This window comes from Diabrotica undecimpunctata, chromosome 5, assembly GCF_040954645.1.
Source record: "Diabrotica undecimpunctata isolate CICGRU chromosome 5, icDiaUnde3, whole genome shotgun sequence".
NCBI lineage: Eukaryota > Metazoa > Arthropoda > Insecta > Coleoptera > Chrysomelidae > Diabrotica > Diabrotica undecimpunctata.
In genome coordinates this window covers 19,585,890-19,608,375 of record NC_092807.1, presented here as the reverse complement: position 1 = coordinate 19,608,375, position 22,486 = coordinate 19,585,890, and the positions used below count along the sequence as shown (strand labels likewise).

At 32.7% G+C, this 22,486-nt stretch overlaps 1 protein-coding gene across 1 annotated transcript; it reads right to left on the bottom strand.

Annotated features, from left to right (window-relative positions):
• Window positions 1-3,076: 3,076 nt before the first annotated feature.
• On the bottom strand, window positions 3,077-22,469 carry LOC140441142 (carnosine N-methyltransferase). The gene is made up of 5 exons (XM_072531608.1): window positions 22,247-22,469; window positions 21,188-21,434; window positions 5,917-6,266; window positions 5,433-5,706; window positions 3,077-4,047 (listed from the first exon to the last, which is right to left on the bottom strand). The coding sequence occupies exons 1-5, from the start codon at window positions 22,315-22,317 to the stop codon at window positions 3,877-3,879; spliced, it is 1,113 nt and encodes a 370-aa protein (XP_072387709.1). The 5' UTR covers window positions 22,318-22,469; the 3' UTR covers window positions 3,077-3,876.
• Between the last annotated feature and the right edge of the window lie 17 nt (window positions 22,470-22,486).

The following is a 22,486-nucleotide window of genomic DNA, read 5'->3' as shown; positions in this document are numbered from 1 at the left end:
GGATTTCTTGAAAAAAAAAAAAACTGTTGTCGTTGTTGTTTCGACAAGCGTTTGAGATAAAAAGGGCCCCTTAGCCTAAATCCTAAAAACCGTTATTAGCACAGTTTTTGTTTCTATGGTTTTAACGTCAATTGTAAATTGTTTGTATCACTGTCAGTGTATTGCAATGAGCATAAATTCTGTTGTGGCGGAAGATGGCCACGGTCAGCGCGAAACTGCGGGAAACGTTGGTGTAAGTCTCTCGAGTGTGCAACGAGTATGGCAACGGTACGAAGAGACCGGTCTGCTTACTCAAAGACCTGGTTCAGGTCGAGGCAGGATTACAACAGCTAGAGATGACCGCTTTGTCGTTTCTAGTGCTTTGAGAAACCGAACGGTCACGACAGTTTCTCTTCGAAATCATCTGCAAGAAGTGAGAAATGTAAACATAAGTGAATGGACAGTTAGGAGACGACTTCATGCTGCTGGTTTATCTTCTCGAACTAGAGTAACTGGACCGCCGCTTTCTCGTGAACACCGAATTGCCAGATTGAATTTTGCACGGGAACACTTGGCTTGGAGTCTTGTATTGTTTTCCAATTTACGGGCTCAGACAAACGTGTAAGAGTGTGGCGACGTCTAGGCGAGAGATATGCTCAAGCATGTGTTGCCAAGCGTCTTCCATTTGGTGGAGGGTCAGTTATGGCATGGGGTGGCATATCGTTTGATGCTTGCACGGAGTTAGTCTTTATCGAGAATGGGACATTGACAGCGCATAGGTACCTGACACAGATTCTGGAAGACCATGTTTTACCGTTTATGGTTATTCTTGGAGACGACGCAACATTTATGCATGATAATGCACGGCCCCACACTCCTAGGAGAGTTACTGAGTATCTTGACGAGGTTCAAATCACACGATTTGTTTGGCCTGCTCGCAGTCCAGATATCAATCCCATAGAACATGTTTGGGATGAGATGAAGAGACGTTTACGGAGTCATGTGCCGGCCCCCAGAAATTCTAGAGAGCTTCGCGACATATTGGTGCAAGAATAGAATAATCTTCCGCAGAATGTGATCCAAAGCATGCCTCGTCGTTTGCAAGCTGTTATCACTGCCAGAGGAGGGAATACTCGCTACTGAAGTTCTTAAAATTTCTTTTTTTCAACAAAAAGCACATCAAATTAAAATTGTCCCTTTTCAATATTTAGTATATCAAAGGAAAATTCTTCATTTCCATTATTTTTAATAAACTTTAAACGACAAAAACGTTGTTTTCTTTAAACAATCCGTTAGTAAACTATGTTACAACCGAAAATAGTTAAAACAGAATAATAATTTCTAAAATAAATTCAAATTACGGGGTGACCCTAATTTTATGCTCGGTAGTGTAGTTACCTGGCCGCGGTAAACGATCTTATGAAAGATTCCATTATTTAATAATTACCCTGATATCATTAATATAGAATATTACAATTTTGATTTCTCTCTTCTCAATGCCTTGTTATAAATTGGCGTCGATGTGAATAGTCGCTTCTTATATTCGAACAACCGTGGCGACTTGAACCAGTACCGACCCAAAGGACACGAAAATATTTTTTAACAAAAAAATCCCGTGCCCAGCGACGTTCGAACCACTCATAAAGGTTAACAAAAGTTTAGATGAACTTTGCGACATGTAAATTATCTCTAAGTATCAAATACAAAATAAAATATCAGATCCATCTCGAAAATAACAAAAAACGTCTGTATTATTTTCAAACGCTGAAAATTTTCTGCACACCACCGGTAAATTTCAAACTGAAATATATACAACTCTTAACTTAAACTTTCCAGTTCTGGGGTTGTCTTTGTACAAATAAATTCTTAACTAATTCTGTAACACCAATTACAAAATTTCTTAATCCTTTCATCACACTCAGTTTGATTTACTATACAACAAATTTGAGTCGAACCGCGAAGTTCATATAGGTGACAGCAAGCAATAAAGGATGGGAGAGGGAGGGTCAGTCGGTGGATGAATCGCGTAGTATAGTATAGAAACATTTTTGACAGTAATTACAGTGTTGTTGCTACGTGTAAAAAAACTGGGCTTAAAAGGTCGAATATTAGATAGTCAGACAAAATACGTTAGCGAAAAGCAGATAACACCGTTGGTGACTCCAGCTCGCGATTCAACTCGGCTTTGTCGTATAGAACATTACTCTAAACTTTGTTCAAATTTGCGATACTGATCTAATAAACAATATTAAATATGCTTGAAACATAATTAAAATCGTAACTATAAACAGAATCTGTAATTCAGTAGGTCACGAAAATTAAAAAAAAAAAAAACAAATACACGTTACGTTACATGAGTAAAAAAAAAAACGAATTATTTTTGCGAACAGAATTTTGAAATGATTTTGTATTTATATACTGAAAATATTTAATTTCTTTATATACTGTAAATATCAGTTTGTGTGTATTTGCTGTACTATATTTGACATAAAATGTGCAGTTTGTTATCACCAAAACAAAACTGGTTCACATTTACTCAATAGATCAACAGTACGAGAGACAATTAGTTCCGAAAAAATTCACCAGATGGCCTGTTTGGAGATTGAAGTGTCTTCCAGTTAGAGCTGTAGTTATTTATGAGCTCTCACTTTTTATGTCTATTGGACGGTTACCACAACAAATTCCTTGTTTGTTGAGCCCTGAGTACCAGTTAAAAGTGGAAAACTTTTGGGGAACATAATCTTAACGACTACTTGGTATCGATGAATAGAAAACGGCATAAAAACTTTCTTAAACGAGTTTATAACGGCTGGTAAAATTAGATTATAGTATATATATTTGTTTTAAACGTGTTAACGTTTGACATTCCTTTTCCCAGGTAGTGTAGCTTCCTCCGTGGTTATTGTTAGTTGTTGCCCTGGAAACCATCAGACGCATTGCTCCTGTAGTGATCCTTTCCTAAGTTAACATGCCCCCTTTCTAACTTGGCTGCAGATATATATATATATATATATATATATATATATATATATATATATATATATATATATATATATATATATATATATATATATATATATATATATATATTCCTTGAATGGAATATAATCACAATTTTAACCATACAGACGCTTAATGGAATTTTGAGGAACAAGGTTAAAATTTTTACTCAGATATAACTATAGACAACCGCTAAGGAAGATGAAATATCATTGAAAAGGTTTCTAAAAAGTACACAGTTGCTTTTGGTTTCGCCGATGCCACTTTTCTGCTCTAACAATATAATTTCTGTGCTTAACTTTAACGGGCATTAGTTGGATAGGTTAGGTTACGTTCAATATGAATGGGAGTTTAACCACTCTTCCAGTCGACCTAAGATATCTATTGTGGCTCATACCTTGGTTAAAGTTGGCTCAGTTCAGCATTTTTAACGTAAGTCTATTATGGCCTTTGGTGACACTTCTACGAAGTCGTGGGGCTAGAGTGGATAATGTCCAAATGTATCGAGTTTGATTTTTTCCAAGCATGAGCAGTTGCACAACATTAGGTGGAGACCAGCAAGAGACAGAATTAAAAATTATTTAAGTAATAACAAATAAAAAAACTAGAAATTTAAGACAAATGAATGAAGATACAAAAAAATAACATAAATTAAGTATGATCTACTAAAAAACGTAAAATTAATCATTTATTAAGATCTATCTGGACCTACCTTAACAAATTTAATTTCATTTGATCACTAGATAATTCTCGACTTATCTAGTGTATTAATAGAAGTTTTAGAAGAAATATATGTAAATCAAAGTGAACTTAGTTACACCAAACGTTATTGCAATGAAAGGATTAATTAAGGAAACTAAGGACTACAACTAAATAGATTATCACAAATTTGTTTTATTAAATAGGGTTCAAATAGTCGTCTTGATGACTTGTCACTGATATTGGTTTTCTACATACGAAGAACACGCTGTCATATTCATACTGTAACATAGATTTGGGACTCTGGCAGTATTTCGTCTTGATATGAGTTTCACATTTTTCCAACTCAAAGCCCATCTTCGTTATAACCTAAAACGAAATTTTTTTAAAGTTAATATTAGTAAGTTTAGTAGAATATTAAAAAACAAATCACAGGATTCATAAAAACACAACAAACTATAAGTCCAAAACAAAAAACGAAAAAATCTTCGTCACTACTGTTTTGCATAAACGGTATTTTGATCAATAGTGCCAAATGTTTGAGCCAAATGTCAAACATGGCACAAAAAATTTCGGTTTAGCAGTGTTGCCATATATTTATAATGTATATGTTGTATGCTTCAAATATAAAGAGATCAAGCTTTAGAAAAGTACATTTTGATTATATTATGTTATGAATTCTGCAATTTTTGATTTATATAAAAAAGAATGAGTAAATATTTGTTTCTTTGGAGATTAGTTGCAGTTAGAAATAAGAAATGTTTTGACAATTGCTCCTTGATAGATTAGGGGATAGATTTGGCAATCGTCAAATCAGCAGTTGCCAGATTGCAACAGATGTTTGCAATTAATCTCGAAAAAGACAAATATTTACTAGTTATTGTTTCATAGAAATTAAAAATTGCAGAATTCATAAAATAGTATAATCAAAATGTACTTTTTAAAAGTTTTCTCTCTTTATATTTGAAGCATACAACATATGAATTATAAAAACATCCCAACACTGCCAAACCCAAATATTTTATTTCATGGTTGACATTTGCGGCTATATTCAGCTTGTACTTTCGGTAAACTCAAAACAAAATATGATTGAGATGTCAGATTTATACAAATATTTTAAAAATCAAAATTACCTAAGTCGATCCGATTTTTCTAGAGTTGTTATAAAAAAGTATTAAACAAATTAAATGACGTCTTATTAAACCAATCTACGTACAAAACCATCATGTACCTTCCTGCATATAAACCAAATAAATATAAACTAACATATAAATTATTTTGCAAAATAAATCTTACCTTTAATTAGAGCAACCAAGATTTTTGTCAATTTTGCGAAAAAAATAATAATAAATATTCCTATTATTAATTATCTATGTAATTAATATGTATTAATATATGTAATAAATATTGTTGGTATTTTTAATTGAACGTATCATGTCAAGAACAAAATGTGAATGAAATGTCAGATTTGAGTAGTTCAGATTTTCTTTCCTAGATGGCGCTAGGAAAGAAATGTGACTCTCATGACCTGTCACTGTCATCGTAGCCTTTTATATAGATAGATAATACATTATACATATTAGAATAATTCATAATATTATAGAGTAAATGATATAAATGATTCTCTTTCCTCTAAATATATTAAAATGGAAAAACTACATTGCATCTCAATCGATTCCAAACACACATTCTTCTAATTAAAGATAAAAATAGGATAAAAATAAAGAACAAAAAGAAAAGCTCAGGTACCTCACCTGCATTACTACTTGAAAACTCGGCTCGACACTCTTCTCGTTTTTCATGTCAGAGTAGTGATACAACAATGGACCCAAGTTTACCCAGAGGCCGCCAGGTTTTAATATCTTATATATTTTTTCTATGTACTGTACAACGTTGGCTGCGCAGTCGATAAAGAAGCAAGTAGCAACGCAATGCCAGTCGTCGCTGTGAGTATATACTTCTAGAAAATCACCGGCGGTCATGGAAAATCCGTTGTCAGGTGTGAGAGTTGGGATAGCATCAGGAAACCTAAAATGTTTCTTACTAAATCGTACAGAAAATGCGAAATGCAGATTGTAATTTGATTATATGTTGCCATAGCTTTAAAATAATTTCCGTATTTTCAAAAATGTCTCTAAAATTACAAAAATTGTCTATGGGTCGCAATTTTCCACTTTCCTCTAATTTTTTTATCCCACTATTAAGTGATTAAGTTGTAGGTAAAAGAAAAGAACTTACCTAACACTGAATAACTGATCTTCGGCTTTCAGATTATTACAGTACTGATGGATCCATGGATATATCTCATACTCATCCACTTTCTTACATAAATTGAGTACAAAAAAGGAAACTATAATCATGTAGAGGTTAAATTCGTTGCCTTGACAGAAGAATCCCTTGGACGCTATTTCAAACGCAAGTCTACCGAGGCCCGCTCCTGGTACCAAGACACGTATATTGCTTCTATCAAATTTATCTTCGGGATAATTTGTAAAGATTTCTTCAAAAATCGGTTGATAGCATTGTTTGCGTTCGAGGGCTCCCAACGAACTCCAGTCACGCATTAACTGTTTAAAAACTGATTGTACCTAAAAAACAAACATGATGAACTTCTTTACGATTAAGGTTGATCGGGTGTTAAGAGATTTCCGTGCTTCTTTAAATAAAATTTGGTGGTTGTCTTGTTTTGAAATTTATAACGGGCCAAATATAACAAACGAAGAAATGATTTAGGGTCAGGTGGGGCAAGTGCGTTATAAGCCTGAATATGATTGAAACCATGGATTACGGGGGGACTAATAGTTTCAATAAGAAAAAGGGATAGGTTAAAAAAAGAGTGCACTTTAAATAATAATAATTTATTTCTTATAAATAAATATAGGATGTATAGAAAAACTCTATCTAAACTAATACAAAATGCAAAATACTTTTACTATAAAAAGCTAGTACAAAATAATGCAAATGATCCCAAAAAACTATGGAAGGTAATAAAACAAGCTACTAATGATGAAGTATGTAAAACAGAAATTAGAACAATTGTAAATAGTGATAATGTAGAGCTAAATGATAAAAAAGACGGTAAGATAGTTTCGAAACAAATTCAGATTTCTGCTTTAATCTGGAGCCTTCTAAAAATTGCAAGACATGGCCAGACGATGATAAAGATATTAAAAAGGAGACATGGGGAATCTAAAATTTGCATTCCACGACATGTCTATTCATCTAGGCAGAAATCCTAACGAATTTGTTTCTCGTACTCATACAGAGTAGATCCGAATAAAATGAAAAAGACAGAAAAGATTTGATTTCACGTTCAAAGCGTCTATGTATCTATGTCTATTTATCTATCTCTCTAAGAACGGCTATGAATAACTATTCTGATGAGACTTTTTAAGTCGAAATACGTATCAATAGATACATAGACGCTTTGAACGTGAAATCAAATCTTTTCTGTCTTTTTCATTTTATTCGGATCTACTCTGTATGAGTACGAGAAACAAATTCGTTAGGATTTCTGCCTAGATGAATAGACATGTCGTGGAATGCAAATTTTAGATTCCACATGTCTCCTTTTTAATATCTTTATCATCGTCTGGCCATGTCTTGCAATTTTTAGAAGGCTCCAGATTAAAGCAGAAATCTGAATTTGTTTCGAAACTATCTTACCGATTTTTCTATCAGATGTCGCTATTGCGTCCATAACGAAGTCATGTTATTGTTACTTCTAATAAGACAGAGAAGATTATTTTTCACGTTAAGAACGGCTATGAATAACTATTCTGATGAGACTTTTTAAGTCGAAATACGTATCAATAGATACATAGACGCTTTGAACGTGAAATCAAATCTTTTCTGTCTTTTTCATTTTATTCGGATCTACTCTGTATGAGTACGAGAAACAAATTCGTTAGGATTTCTGCCTAGATGAATAGACATGTCGTGGAATGCAAATTTAAATTCCCCATGTCTCCTTTTTAATATCTTTATCATCGTCTGGCCATGTCTTGCAATTTTTAGAAGGCTCCAGATTAAAGCAGAAATCTGAATTTGTTTCGAAACTATCTTACCGATTTTTCTATCAGATGTCGCTATTGCGTCCATAACGAAGTCATGTTATTGTTACTTCTAATAAGACAGAGAAGATTATTTTTCACGTTAAGAACGGCTATGAATAACTATTCTGATGAGACTTTTTAAGTCAAAATACGTATCAATAGATACATAGACGCTTTGAACGTGAAATCAAATCTTTTCTGTCTTTTTCATGATAAAAAAGACGTTGCAAATGAATTTAATACATATTTTACTAGTATAGGAAAATCATTAGCTGATAAAATCATGCAGTGTCCTGACAGGAGTGATAGCGGGGGTAAAAAAAGGGTGTTAAATTCATTCTTATTAACTCCATGCAATGAAAAAGAAATATTGAGAGAGATACAAAGCCTAAAAAATGGGGTGAAGGGAGGTGAAGATAACATTTGTTCAAATTTAATTATAAAATATAAAGAAAAGTTAATAAAGCCACTTTAGCATATTATTAATATAGTATTTGGTACTGGAGTCTTCCCAGAAATTTTAAAAACGACAATAGTACTGCCATTATATAAGCAAGGTGACAGAAAGTCTACAAACAACTATAGACGGATTGCGTTAACTAGTACTGTAAGTAAAATAATTGAAAAATGCTTTAAAACAAAACTACTAAAATATCTAGAAAAAATAAAATTCTACACTCAAATCAGTTTGCGTTCAGGGAAGGCTATAGCACCGAAAATGCACTTTGTAAAGTTACAGAAAAAATACAAAAAAAACTTGATGAAGGTAAGAAAGTAATAGGTATATTCATGGATCTTCGCAAAGCATTTGACACTGTAGCACACCCAATTCTTTTAAAGCGTTTAGATATGATAGGCATAAGAGGTATTCCTAATAATTTAGTAAAATCTTATTTAACAGGCTGGAAACAAAGTTTAAAAATATTAGAGACAGAAAGTGAAAAACTGGAACTAGAGGTAGGGGTGCCACAGGGTACTGTGTTGTCAGCTCTGTTATTCAATGTATATATAAATTAAATTATGTCATTGCTAGATAAAGATGACATCTTTTGTTATGCAGATGATTCTGTGGCTGTAATTAGTGGAGATGATTGGGACGCGGTAAAAAGAAATGCTGAATTGGCTTTTCAAAAAATTAATGGGTGGTTAGAAGATAGCTTACTCTCACTAAATGTTGAGAAAACTAAGATTATCACTTTCTCGATGTCTACTCGTTCATTGCCAGATTTTCAAAACATTAAATTACATAAAGTGGGCTGTAAATTAGATAATAACGATAGTTGTAATAAAGTAGTTGAAAGGAAACCATTTTTAAAGTACTTGGGAATATACATTGATGAAAATTTTCATTGGAAAGAACATATAAATTATGTAACTAATAAAGTTAGAAAGCTTATTTTTAAATTCTACGAACTAAGAAACATACTAAATTTTAAAGTACTTAAGCAGGTATATTATGCGTTTATAGAATCAGTAATTGGTTATGGCATACATAGTAGTTTGGGGAAATGCGGGTACAACAATTCTTTCAAAACTCAGAATAGCACAAAAATGGGTCATAAAAATTATGCTGTTCAAAAATAGAAGGTATGCAACTAACTTATTATATAGAGAAAGTGAAATATTAAATATTGATCAACTGTATAATAAGTGTGTAATTAGATTTATGTTAAAAAATACATATTATAAAGTAAACATAGAACACGGTATAAATACAAAAAATGTAACCCTAAATAACGTAAAAGTGAGCAGTCCTAAACATACACTATGTCAGAACCATATATATACTGTAGGACCAAAATTATTTAATAAGTTACCACAGAATATTAGGGCAAAACCTTACCATAAAGTAAAAAAAGAAATCTTTAAATGGATTAGAGACAACATAAAATAGGGAATTATTTAAAACAAAAAATTACTTTTAGTTTAATTTTATTAGAAACATTGTATGTTTAATTTATATTGTTTTTTTGTTAAATGATTGATAAAAACCTCATTAGTTAATTGTAAGTGATATGGAAAATGACACACTCACAATATCCTATATATCATTGTGTGTCAAAACAGTTAGCAGTAGGATTTAGTGTTAAGAAGGTGTAAAAGAAACTAAATTATTGTTAATTTTTACTACTATTTTATTACTGAAATGTGATTTATTGTCTAGTATTTGTATTTACACTGTACTATTGCTAATAAATAAAATAAATAAATAAAATATGTATTAGCCCAGTGTGGTCCAACCAAGTTGCGGGCCGTATTAAATTTGAAATTATTATGAAGGGCCGGAGAACTCGACTCGTTCAAAAAAAGTTTATTTTAAAAAATATTATACAAACGAAATATTATTTACAAGTATATTATTATGGTTTACAATTTACATGTTATGTTTAAAATTTAACATAAAATAAAAAATCAATGGGATATTTGAGGCAAGGGTTTATCCTCTACTAACTTTTGGTCGAAGTTTTAAACGAAAGTATCGTAAAAGCCCTTAAAGAAGCGGAGAAGTTGTGCTGTCCTAAAATGAAGAAAAAACATGAGAAAATAAGTCTCAACACTAAAAATCTGATCGAAGAAAGAAGGAGGCTAAAGGACAGGTATAACACAAACTACGCAGAATTTAGTCAACTCAGTAAAACAATAAACAAAGAAATCCGAAAAGACATACGGCAACATAACATGAGAGAGGTGACAAGGGTGATAGAGAAAAATAGAAGTCTGAAAGTTCTAAGACACAACATGTCCACAGGAAAAAAGAACATACATAAGTTAAGAAATAAACAAGACGACATTGTGACTGATAAGGAAGAAATAGTGAAAACAGTGGAAGACTTCTACAGACAACTCTATGAAACAAGTGAATCCGATGAAAGACGCCCCTTACCAAAGATAGAGAATCAAGGCTCAAAATTAATGCCGAACATAACTGTTGACGAAATTAAAAATGCACTTCGGGTGATGAAGAACAATAAATCCCCAGGTGAAGACAGGGTAATGACCGAAAGCCTAAAACTAGGAGGAAATAAGCTCTTACTGACACTTTCTAAACTGTTCAATAAATGTCTGTGCGAAGCGATAACACCGACGCAGTGGAACAAGGCGGAAATCATCTTACTTCATAAGAAGGGAGATATCAGCGACCTTAGAAACTACCGCCCCATTAGCTTGTTGTCACAAGTATATAAGCTATTTACAAGAGTTATTACCAACAGGCTAGGAAGTAAGTTGGATTTCTATCAGCCAAGAGAGCAAGCAGGTTTTAGAGCAGGATATGGCACGAATGATCATTTACAAATAATTAAGAACTTAATAGAAAAGAGTGTTGAATATAACAAGCCATTAGTCATGATATTTGTTGACTACGAAAAAGCTTTCGACACAATAAGTCATCAAAAGATGTTAAAAGCCTTAACAGAGTGCCGTATAGATCATCGCTATATAAACATGATAAAATACATCTATCAAAATGGGACAGCAAGTGTGAAACTGGCAGATAAAAAGACTAACGTATTTAAAATAAAACGGGGAGTGCGACAAGGAGACAAAATTTCGCCAAAATTGTTTACAACATTATTAGAGCATATGTTTAAGAACGCAAATCTGAGTGAAAAAGGAATTAATGTCAATGGAGAAATGCTTAGTCATTTGAGGTTTGCTGACGATATTGTCCTTTTTGCTGACAGAATCGATGATGCAGTATCGCAACTGGAGAAACTATACCTAGCCTCCCTACAAGTAGGATTAAAAATCAACCACACAAAAACACAAATCATGACAAATCTTGTGTTAAGCGAAAAGATTTCAGTAAATGGCATGCATATTGAAGAAACCACCTCATATAAGTACTTAGGACATGAGATACGCATAGGAAGAGATAATCAAACGTGAGAACTAAGCCGCCGCATAGGACTCACTTGGGTGGCATTCGGCAAGCTAAGCTATGTTCTTAAATCAGAACTGCCTATGTGTCTTAAAAGAAAAGTCTTTAATCAGTGCGTGTTGCCAGTACTTACATATGGTGCAGAGACATTAACACTAACCAAGAAAGTAAGAAATAAAATTTGTGTTACCCAAAGAGCCATGGAACGATCGATGTTAGGCATTTCTCGTAGGGATCGGATCACGAACAAGGAAATAAGACGGAGAACAGGAGTGACAGATGCCATAGAAAGAATTATGACCCTTAAGTGGAACTGGGCGGGGCACATAGCTAGAATGTCGGATAACAGATGGACACAGCGAATAATACAGTGGAGACCGAGACAAGAAGCACATCGAAGTAGAGGTCGTCCACCAACAAGATGGTCTGATGACATAAAACGGATCGACAAAAATTGGATGCAAACAGCACAAAACAGAAATACATGGAAAAGACTGAGGGAGACCTATATCCAGCAGTGGATAGATCCGGGTTAAATGATGATGATGATACACTTTTACACATCTATATCTATGCTAGTCGTAGTGAGTCTAATACACGCTTCCAAAGAATCGTTTTCCATGCAATTACGTGTTTTAGATTTAATATGCTTCAAAGTAGAAAATGAACTTTCACATATATACGTACTACCAAACAATGAATATAGTTTCAACGCCCAAAAGACCAACTTCCAAAAGGTACTAATGTCTTCATTTTTCTTTGCTCGAAAAAACAAATCGGACTGTAGTTCGCACAGATCTAATTGGTATTCTGCTGATTGGTTCTGGATGTAGACTCCCATTGGATTGTTAAAACGCTCAAGATCGGGTTTTAGTGCATCAAATTCCGAAAACCTTTCATCGAATTCTCTTTTTATTTCTGTAAGAACTTTTGCAAACCTCGAGAAATCGACCATGGTTTTTTCTTGATTTATTTCGAAACACGCAGGAAAATGTGTGAGGTCGTTTATTTTCATGCAGATCTCGAAAAGATCAAGTTTTTTGCGAAATGTCTCAATTTGACCAACCAACTGTGACACTGTCTTATTTTTCCCCTGGAGTTGTAGGTTTAATGTGTTCAAGTGAGAGGTAATGTCTGTTAGAAATGCCAGTTCATGAAGAAATGTTTTGTTCTTAAGCTTTGATATAAATACGTCCGTGTTAATAACAATAATTTCCGTTTCAAAAAACAGTAAGATCTCTTTTCTTAAAGAAAAAAAACGGACGTCCTTATATTCAGTATTTAATTCCTCCAAGAAAGAGATGAATTTTCGGTGTCGCTGAGCTCTGTTTCCTCCTCTTAAGCTGTTTACTATCTGCACTACAGTTTTCCTAGTATCGTTGATTTTAATTATCTTTAAACACCATTTAGACAGTTAACACCATTTTCCCGCAAAAGTCCAGTCATTGCTTTTGCTCCGTCGGTGCAAACGCAAGAGCACTTTTGAAAACCGCCTATATTTTTCACAGCGTCACTAACTGCTTCAAATATATTTATACCTTTGGTCCCGTCTTCCATGTGGTGCAGTTTTAGAAGTTCCTCAGTTACACAAAAATCTTCACTGATGCATCTAGAAAAAACTAATAGCTGATTTTTGTCAGTAATATCAACAGATTCGTCCAGGGCTAAGGAGTAGTACAAACAATCACGAACTGTGTCGACCATTTTTTAAATACATGAGTATTCAGCTCATCAACTCTTCTAAATACAGTTTGATGGGAAACTAAAACACATTCAAAATTGTTGGCCATCTTTTCATCTCCAAAGGATCGCGCCATTTTAACGGCACACGGCTTGATCATTTCTCCATCTTTAAATGCTTTTTTACTTTTGACAAGCTCTAAACATACTTCATATGATGCTGCTAAGCTTGATGATCGAACAGCTGTCGGTTTTGTAAATAGATTTTTGTTTATTCAATTTAGCTTTAAGTTCTTTTACAGGAGTATTGCGAGCTTCACCTTGATATTTGTCGTATTTTGTTTTGTGCTGGGTTTCTTAATGCCTACTAATATTGTATTCTTTTGATACCGCGAGTACTTGACAACAAATAATGCACTAATTATTTTCATTTAGTTTTAAAAACTATTAAGAATCTGGTTATTGAAAACAAAATACATTTAATTTGGAATTTGGACGAAACAAGTTTTTGTTCCGATCCGTGAAAAACCAAAGTCGTAGGAAAAAAAGGTAACAAAGCGACCAGGACGACAAGCATTTCCGGAAGAGAAAATACAGTGCTTTTTGTATGTAATGGGAAAGGTGAGAAAGCTCCTCCTTTGATTATACTGAAAAGGAAGCAAATATGGACACATATGACGCCTCCCAGAGTGAAAAGCATTTCCCGAAACTACCTACGCTGCATCACAGAATGGATGGATGCAAACGGACATCTTTGAAAACTATTTTAAAAACAGTTTTTTAAAAGCCAAAGGTTCTGAACGGCCAGTACTTTTGTTTTTTGATGGGCATGGGAGTCATGTTAGTATAAATCTTATCCAAATGGCAATTGGACCAGTGACGGTCAAGTGACGATTATAAAGCTACCACCGCATAGCAGCCACATTCTCCAGCCGCTTGATTTGACGGTAATGAAAGCAGTTTTTGTAAGATCTTCTTACGTCTATCAGTTCTAGGATTTCTTCTGTCATCCATGCATTCTTTGTGTTGTCTTGTAGTTGTTCTGTTTGTATACTTGTGATTGTTGTTTTGAAGGTGTGCCAAATACTTTCTACTGATTATTCTGCTACCGCGGGTGCTTCACTGAATTTTTCTTTGAGTGTATCATTGAGTATTTTCTCTATCTCTGCCTGTACTGCTGGATCTTTAAGTTTTTCGAGGCTAGGTTTTATCTTCTATCTGCGTTTGATTTTCTTCAGTTTAATTGAGATTTTACCAATAACAGGATTATGGTCGGAACCGATGTCCGTCCCGGAATATGTTTTAACTGCCCTGATTCCATTTCTATAACGCTTGTCAATTAATATATAATCAATTTGGTTTCTTATTATATGAATTCGATTATCTCCAGGTGCTTTCCATGTATATAATCTTCTTTTTGGTAGTTTATACCAGGTGTTTGCGATCATTAGATTTTCTTCTTGGCAAAATTGGACCAGTATTTCTCCTCTATCATTTCTTTGGCCCAAACCAAAGTTTCCGACTATGTCTTCGGTCCACCCTTCATCTACTTTGGCATTAAAATGTACCATAATAATGTTTACAGCATTTTTCTTTGCGATCTTTATTAACTGTTTGATCTCTTGGTAGAATTCTCGTATTTCTCTTTCTGGTTTTTCTCCTGTAGGAGCATATACCTGAATAAAGTTAATATTTCGAGGAGTGGTATTAATTTGTAGCATAGCTACTCTATCAGATATAGGTCTAAAGTTCTTTACACATTTACTGCTTTTCTCGTCAACTATAAATGCCACTCCGTTATAATGATGATGATCGTCATTACCAGCATAGTATATAATATAACATTGTTATCGATGTTTGTCTGTCCAGATCCAGGCCACCTAACTTCACTGACTCCGAGAATGTTGACTCCTATTCTTTTCATTTCTCTCACGATGTTATGAGATTTTCCTGACATAAAGAGAGATTTTGCATTCCAGGTTCAAATTGTCAATGTGTCATTTTTGTTTTCCACTTTCGGATGGTTCCTAGCATTTACCGTGGAGATTCTTAGCACTCCTTGGCCATTTAAGGTCTGCCATGGACTAGGGGCCTTTTGTTTTCCATAACTTGCCGACTTCTACGGTACAAAAAAACAAATATGGAGATTCATAAGAAACCAACGGAAAGAAATAGCAGAATTGAAGAAATACAATAGCATACCAGCAAACGAATGTTAAAGATACCTGACGGAACTGTTTAAAGGAAAGAAAAATAATAATTAACACACTACCGTATCTGAATTAAGACACAAAATAGAAATCAGTTTTCAGGAAGTAGAGACAGCCATAAATTCACTCAAAAATAGAAAGTCACCAGGACAAAACGGAATAACCAACGAGCTTCTAAAACACGGAGGAGAAAGTATAACCCTAGACATGACAAAACTTAAATTGCACTGCAAGATACCAGACGCATGGAGAAACAGCATAATGATACCAATGTTCAAGAAAGGAGATAAAGAAGACAACAATTTTAGAGGTATAAATCTCAGACAAATCACAGATAAGGCCATCGAGGAAAATAAACCAGTATCTATGTTTTATAGACCTGACAAAGGCTTTCGATCGCATCCAAGTCGAAGACGTCTTACACCTACTGTATAAAAGAAACATACCAATCAATATACAAACCATCGAAAACATCTACTTCCATAATCGAATACAGGCAAAGATAAATGAAAAACTAACACAGTGTATACCAGTACAAAACGGAGTCAGACAGGGTAACTCGTTAATCCCACTTCTCTTTAATATAATAATGGACGAAATAATACAAGCAGTATGTAAAGGTCATGGTTACAGAATGGGGAACAAAGAAATCCAAATCCGGTTATGCAGACGATGCCGCATTAATCGCCGAGACAGAAGACTAGCTTCAAAGATTAACACACATCTTTAATAAAATGGTCAAGAAATACAATATGATAATATCAGTAGGAAAAACCAAATGTATGACAAGGAAGCAAGGTTTAGATATCTGGGAATAGATATAACTAGTTACGCAAATGTTGAAGAAGAAGTACGACAACAAAGCTTCGGGATCTCTTAATGACATAATTTGGAAGAACAAACACCTAAGACAAGACACAAAAACAAGAATCTATAAAGCAGTAATAATAAGACCTATATTAACATAAACGGCGGAGACAAGATATGACATATCTAAAACGAGACGACTATTAGAAACAACAGAGATGAAAATACTTCGAAGAATATCATGGAAAAGTCTGTTGGATAGGGAGAGAAGCGAAAACGTAAGAAGAACATGCAATATAGGAGACATAAATGGATGGATGACAAAACAGAAACAGGAGTGGAACGAACACATTAGTAGAATGGCAGAGGATATGATAGTACCAATAGCATGAGATAAGTCACCAAACGGACGAAGAAGTATTGGCAGGCCAAGAAAAAAATGGTGCGATAATTTAAACAATTTAGGAGGCTAATATTGAAGAATAAACAGACTTTAAAGTCTACATGCAAGAAGGAAGAAGAAGAAAAAAACTTAAACAAATAGAAAAAAGCTGCGTGAAAAATAAACGTTTTAGCAATGAAACATCTAAAAATGATAAGAGGGAAAATAAAGATACTGCAGCAAAAATTATTAAGATAGTATGGACAGCAAATATGAAACTTGAACGATTACCGAACCAGAGGTATTAACAATAAGAATTTCTTTATTTCTAATACATTTTAGTCTTTTACTACAAGTGTTCATATTTTTGCTACTGAGTTCTGAAATGACATGCTTATTTTCAGTAGTTTACACAAAAAACAAACACATAAAAAACCAATAAAAAGTTCATTGCCGACATTCACCTCTTATCCCAATATTTTTGTTTAAATTAATGATTTTGTTTTTGTCCAAGAACAGTATTCTTTATCATGGCGCTAGCGATACTGGAACAATTTATCAATCCACCACAATGAATAAATAAATATTGAGACATTTATATGCAAAAAATATTAGGTGAATGACCCTAAGTTTTATCTGCATATCGTTTAGCAGATGTCACCTTTTTGCTCACATAGAGGCACTGGAAAACCCAGAATTCTTAACAGAACTGATTAAGATATTAATACAATATTTGTTACTAATGTTTAAGATAATAAATTACAAATTCTAACATTTATAAACTAATGACTGCATTTTAAGTGGTAATGTACCATTTTGAAATAGAAGAAATTTTTAAATAATGTACCATTTTATTAAGAAGAAAACAACTATTCAAAAAATGGTTAAGCCTAACAATAGAACAAACATGAAATAACTATAAGAAAGAGTAAAGTAGATATTTAGAGACGAAAAAGTTAATGTAGAAACACACTGCATTAATATAGAGAACAGAATAATGGTTTCACAGTCAACTGAGGTATGGAAAAGATTTATAAAACTTTTCTTACAAATTTAAGTGAATCCTATGTATTTTTTGGTGCTAAAAAAGAATCTAAAATTAGATTTTACGTATCATCCACAGTTTTCCCACAATATGAAACTGGTTTATTCTACATTATAATAATTTGAAAAAGACAAAATACCGAAATAGATTAAAATGGTACATTATTAGATCAATTCCTTTTATCTAATTCTTATCTTTTAATAGTATAGGTCTGTACAATCATTTCAGGAGTCAATGCTTTTGTATTCTCTTTCTTTTTTTTTTTCTACTTCTCAAGTAGCTTTTTCTTCTATGCGAGGCACTCTATTGTTACCGATGCAGTGACCAACAGTAATCACCTATCATGTTAGTGTTCCAACTTCCCTGGTATAGTTTCTCCATCACCTTGATACCCAGGTGGAATCGTTTGACTTGTTCTTCACTGACATCACCCAGATTTTCAGGGAAAAAGTCAAGATGGTTATGCAAAAAGTGGATTTTGAGGCTCATTAGACATCCCAAATCTTTTAAACTTTTCTAATAAATTAGCTACTATAAGCTCGTAGTTAGGGTCTTTCACATTACGTAAAAACTTGGTTACAACTTTTCTGAATGCAATCCAAGCTTCATTTTCCTTAGTAGTCATCTTGTTTTCAAAGGTGGAGTCGAGTTTTATGAATATCTGGCCTAACAAAAATGCCTTCTTTCAATTTGGTGTCTGATAGATGGGAAAACTTTCCACTTAAGTAGTTGAAACATTCTTCATCATTAGGCAGGGCCTTGACAAACTGTTTCATTAAGCTTAACTTGATGTGTAGAAGTGGAAGGAGGATCTTTTTTGGATCTACCAAAGTTTTGTAGCTGTGTGACCAAGTAGCATGCAAACACCTTTTAAATCTCCACAGATCATCCAATCGTGAGCTGAATAGCTGATTTTCTGTAGAATTGTGTTAAGATTTTCCTATGTCTCTTTTATATGTACTGAATGAGCAATAGGAAGTGAAGCATAAGTGTTCCCATTGTGTAAGAGTACAGCTTTTAAACTGGTTTTTGAAGAGTCTATAAAAAGCCTCAAATCATCCTTATTATACTCAATAAAAAACTCATGCATTAGGCCACCAATATCATGACAGTAGACTCCCCTTCCTGTCTAAAAAACTGAACAAACTGTTGATCTCTGTACTTGTATTTGTAAATAGATCTACCAGGCGACAACAAATTCTTTTCTTTTAATCTTGAGCCAAACAATTTTGATTTTTCCTTTGTTAAACCCAAATATCTTACTAAGTCATCTAACTCAGCTTGTGTAAACAACTGTGGTTGGTTGTAAATTTTCTGAAGGGCACAAATTCATCATCACTTCCTGGACCATTTTCATCAGATTCTGATTCACTAGTATTTAAAATGTCATCAATATGTACAGGAGGCTCAGAGACTGGCAGTTCAGGTCCATGCTCTACCGGACAGATAGCAGACGGGAGGTTAGGATAAACAATCACTTTCTTAATTTTGGTGTTATATCCAGAAACGTCGACAGTACAAAAATAAAAATCATTTGAATGATTTTTTTGCTCTCTCCATACCATAGGCACTGCAAATCTGAAAGCTTTTTTTCTTTCTTGAACCAATTCCTTAAATCCTCAACACAAACATAACATTCATTGTGAGGAGCCCAACCTTTGTCTTGGCCACCCATTTTCACACCAAAATATCCAAAATATACCTTTTTTACAAAGTCAGTAATGTTTCTCTGATGTTTTTATTAACAAATCACTACATATGTAAGAAAATGTATTAGCACAGTTTTTACAACTGCGACTAGCCATACTTCAATGGTTAAAAGCATTTGAGTTGAACACTGAAAATTGAGGTTGTTTATTAGAATAAAGGAACTATACAGCTGTTAATGAAGAGGAAGAAGAACAAAGAGTTCATTAACAGTGCTACCAATCAAGTAACATTAGATTTATCTGCTTGTTAACAAAATAAAATGTAATTAAAAGTTTTTTGCTAAAATGAATGAGTTAGAGGCCCTTACCAAAGTGGATCCATCGGTAGGAGGAATATGCATTGACTATATCCAAAATATATTTCTACCATTAACACCTATCCAAGATACATTTTACCTAATTCAACTTACAGTCAGTGTATTTAATATACAAGATCTTAAAACCAGTAAAAGCTACTATATATATATATATATATATATATATATATATATATATATATATATATATATATATATATATATATATATATATATATATATATATATATATATATATATATATATATATATATATATACTATGTATATCACTAAGGTTTTAGGCAAAAAGATTATATTAAAACATATGTATCTGAGGAAGTGAAACACTTTCACATTTTCTCTGATGGAGCTGGAGATCAAAACAAAAACCACACAGTTTTAAGGTTCACCTAACAGACCTCAGAAGATTTCAAATTGTGTACCAGTACTAGCCTATTCATGGTCACTCGTTCATGCCTTGTGACCATAACTTTGCTGTAGCAAAGAGAATAATAAAAAAGGCTGATATAATTTACACATTAAAAGAGTATTCAGAACTCATTATAACTGCTAGTACTAAAAAAAGTTTCACTGTCCATCTGATCGAGAATGATAATAGTATTATCAAAGATTATAAGTCCTGATGGACTAGATATTACAAAATAAATGTTTTATCACACAGATCACTAGGTAGGCATATTCCCAAAGAATAAAAAGTTTCTTTTTCTATCTTATTTATTGATGGAATTGTTCACCATACATTTGATGTTTCTACATGCACCAAAGTAGTGTCACTACCTGTTAACAGGGCCTTACCTCAAGTTAAGAAAAAGAAATTAGAACAACTATTGAAATTTGCACCATACTTGGATGAGAATATTCCTGGATAAAAGATATTTTATGATTCCTTATTTACATGGCCAACTGCAGAACGTAAAGATGAATCCGAAGAACTTTGATTTATTCCTTTTTATCTTGGTATTTTGTGTTGTATTGTTTATATCATAATTAATAATCCTAAAATTATATTGTTGTCTAAGAACCGGATATGTCCAATAAATAAATATTTATTTTCTGTGATGACTGATATTTATCAGTGATGGATTGCTCTGTACAGTGATAATTAAAAATGTGTTAAATACTGGATAGTTTTCAATAGAGGAAGTTTTTTCTTATGTACCACTAACTTAATTTTTGCGACATGTCCACTTTTTCTTCCCACTGATTCATATAAATATTATTGCAATTGTTTAAAAAAATAATTACTTATATTGTACTGAAACTTATTTCTACTGATTTCTTTCCTAATTTATTCTTTTTTTATGTAATATTTGTCATTCTGCTATTGGAGTCAGAACTCCAATTACACACACCTTACAGGTTTTAGGATAAAAGTCCAACCTTTCTACTGAAAAATAAAACCATATAACATAAAATACTTACTTTATCCAAACCTTCTGATAAAGTTCCTACTGCTTGTTCCGAATGAGATGTTGTTTCATTTGCATAAACATTTTCAAATATACAGTGAGCTTGTCTTAGTACTAATGGGATAAATTCAGAATTTTTCTCTATACCTTTTTTTATTTCTCCTAAGTCTTTTTTGTACTTTTCCAGCCATTCTTTGTGATGATAAGGTAGTTCTTCAAGGCATTCTTCTTTGTGTTGTATTCTTAAAAGTGACTGTTCTCTGAAAATAATATCGTAATATTCATATGTGACTATTTACTTAATACATCATTGTATGCAAACAACATAAAAATGACTAATAAATATCAAAGTAGCAGTGACATCACAAACAAAATCAAAAGAATTTGATATAAACAAAGAACTCAAATATGATGAATCAAATAGCATAATTGGGAAATCAATACAGATTACTGGGTATGTACATTTGTACATATCTACAAGTTTCAACACAAAGCATATTTTGAATATAAGATTTTAATATAATATAATCTCAAACAAATAAGTATATAAACAATTTCCAGAGTAAGAAGTATACTAAAAAATATAAAATCCAAAGAAAATGGATGGAGAGTATCACAATATTAATGAATATACAAATTAGGGAAATAATGAAAAAATAGAACATTTAAAACTAGAAAATTGCAAAGACTGATACAGCTATTTTTAATCCTTCCAGGCATTTTTCATTTAAATGCATATTTTGCTTATATAGAATAAGTAAATGTGAAAAATAGAACATTTGACTTTCAGCTTCAGTCATACTTTGCTAATAATAACAACAAATATTTACTGTCAAAACTGATATTTGAAACTAGTAAATTAGTTATACTATACTAAAACGTACTAATATAATTGGTTGAAATAGTAGTGTCTATTGTAATTTGTAATAGAAAAGTTAAAAGTTTAAATTGTAATCTTGTGTTATTTTAAACTTATCGTGGCAAGAAAGTATATTTATTGTAAAATACCAAATCTAAAATTTAATTAAACATAATAATGTTATTATTAATATGTACTTGAAGACTGATTTACCTGTAGCTTTTAAAAGTTGAAAGTACTGACAAGAAATAAGCTCGTTCTGCATTTGCATTTTCCCCGTTCATTTTATATGATTCAGTTGTAATTTATCCACTTTTAGAAGTTTTAAGTTTTTTATAAAGGAAAATATAATAAATATTCTTTTTAAACTGTTGGTTTTCGGTCAATCAAATAAAAGCACAAAGACAATATTTAACCTTTTTGACCATTGACCATCTGTTCCTAACTTCAAAC

Coding starts and splice junctions, on each gene's coding strand:
- LOC140441142 (XM_072531608.1), bottom strand. CDS start 22,317: ATGAACGGGGAAAATGCAAATGCAGAACGAGCTTATTTCTTGTCAGTA. Junction 21,435..22,246: donor TCAACTTTTAAAAGCTACAG/GTAAATCAGTCT, acceptor TATTATTTTCAG/AGAACAGTCACTTTTAAGAA. Junction 4,048..5,432: donor GTTTTCAAGTAGTAATGCAG/GTGAGGTACCTG, acceptor ATTTCGTTTTAG/GTTATAACGAAGATGGGCTT.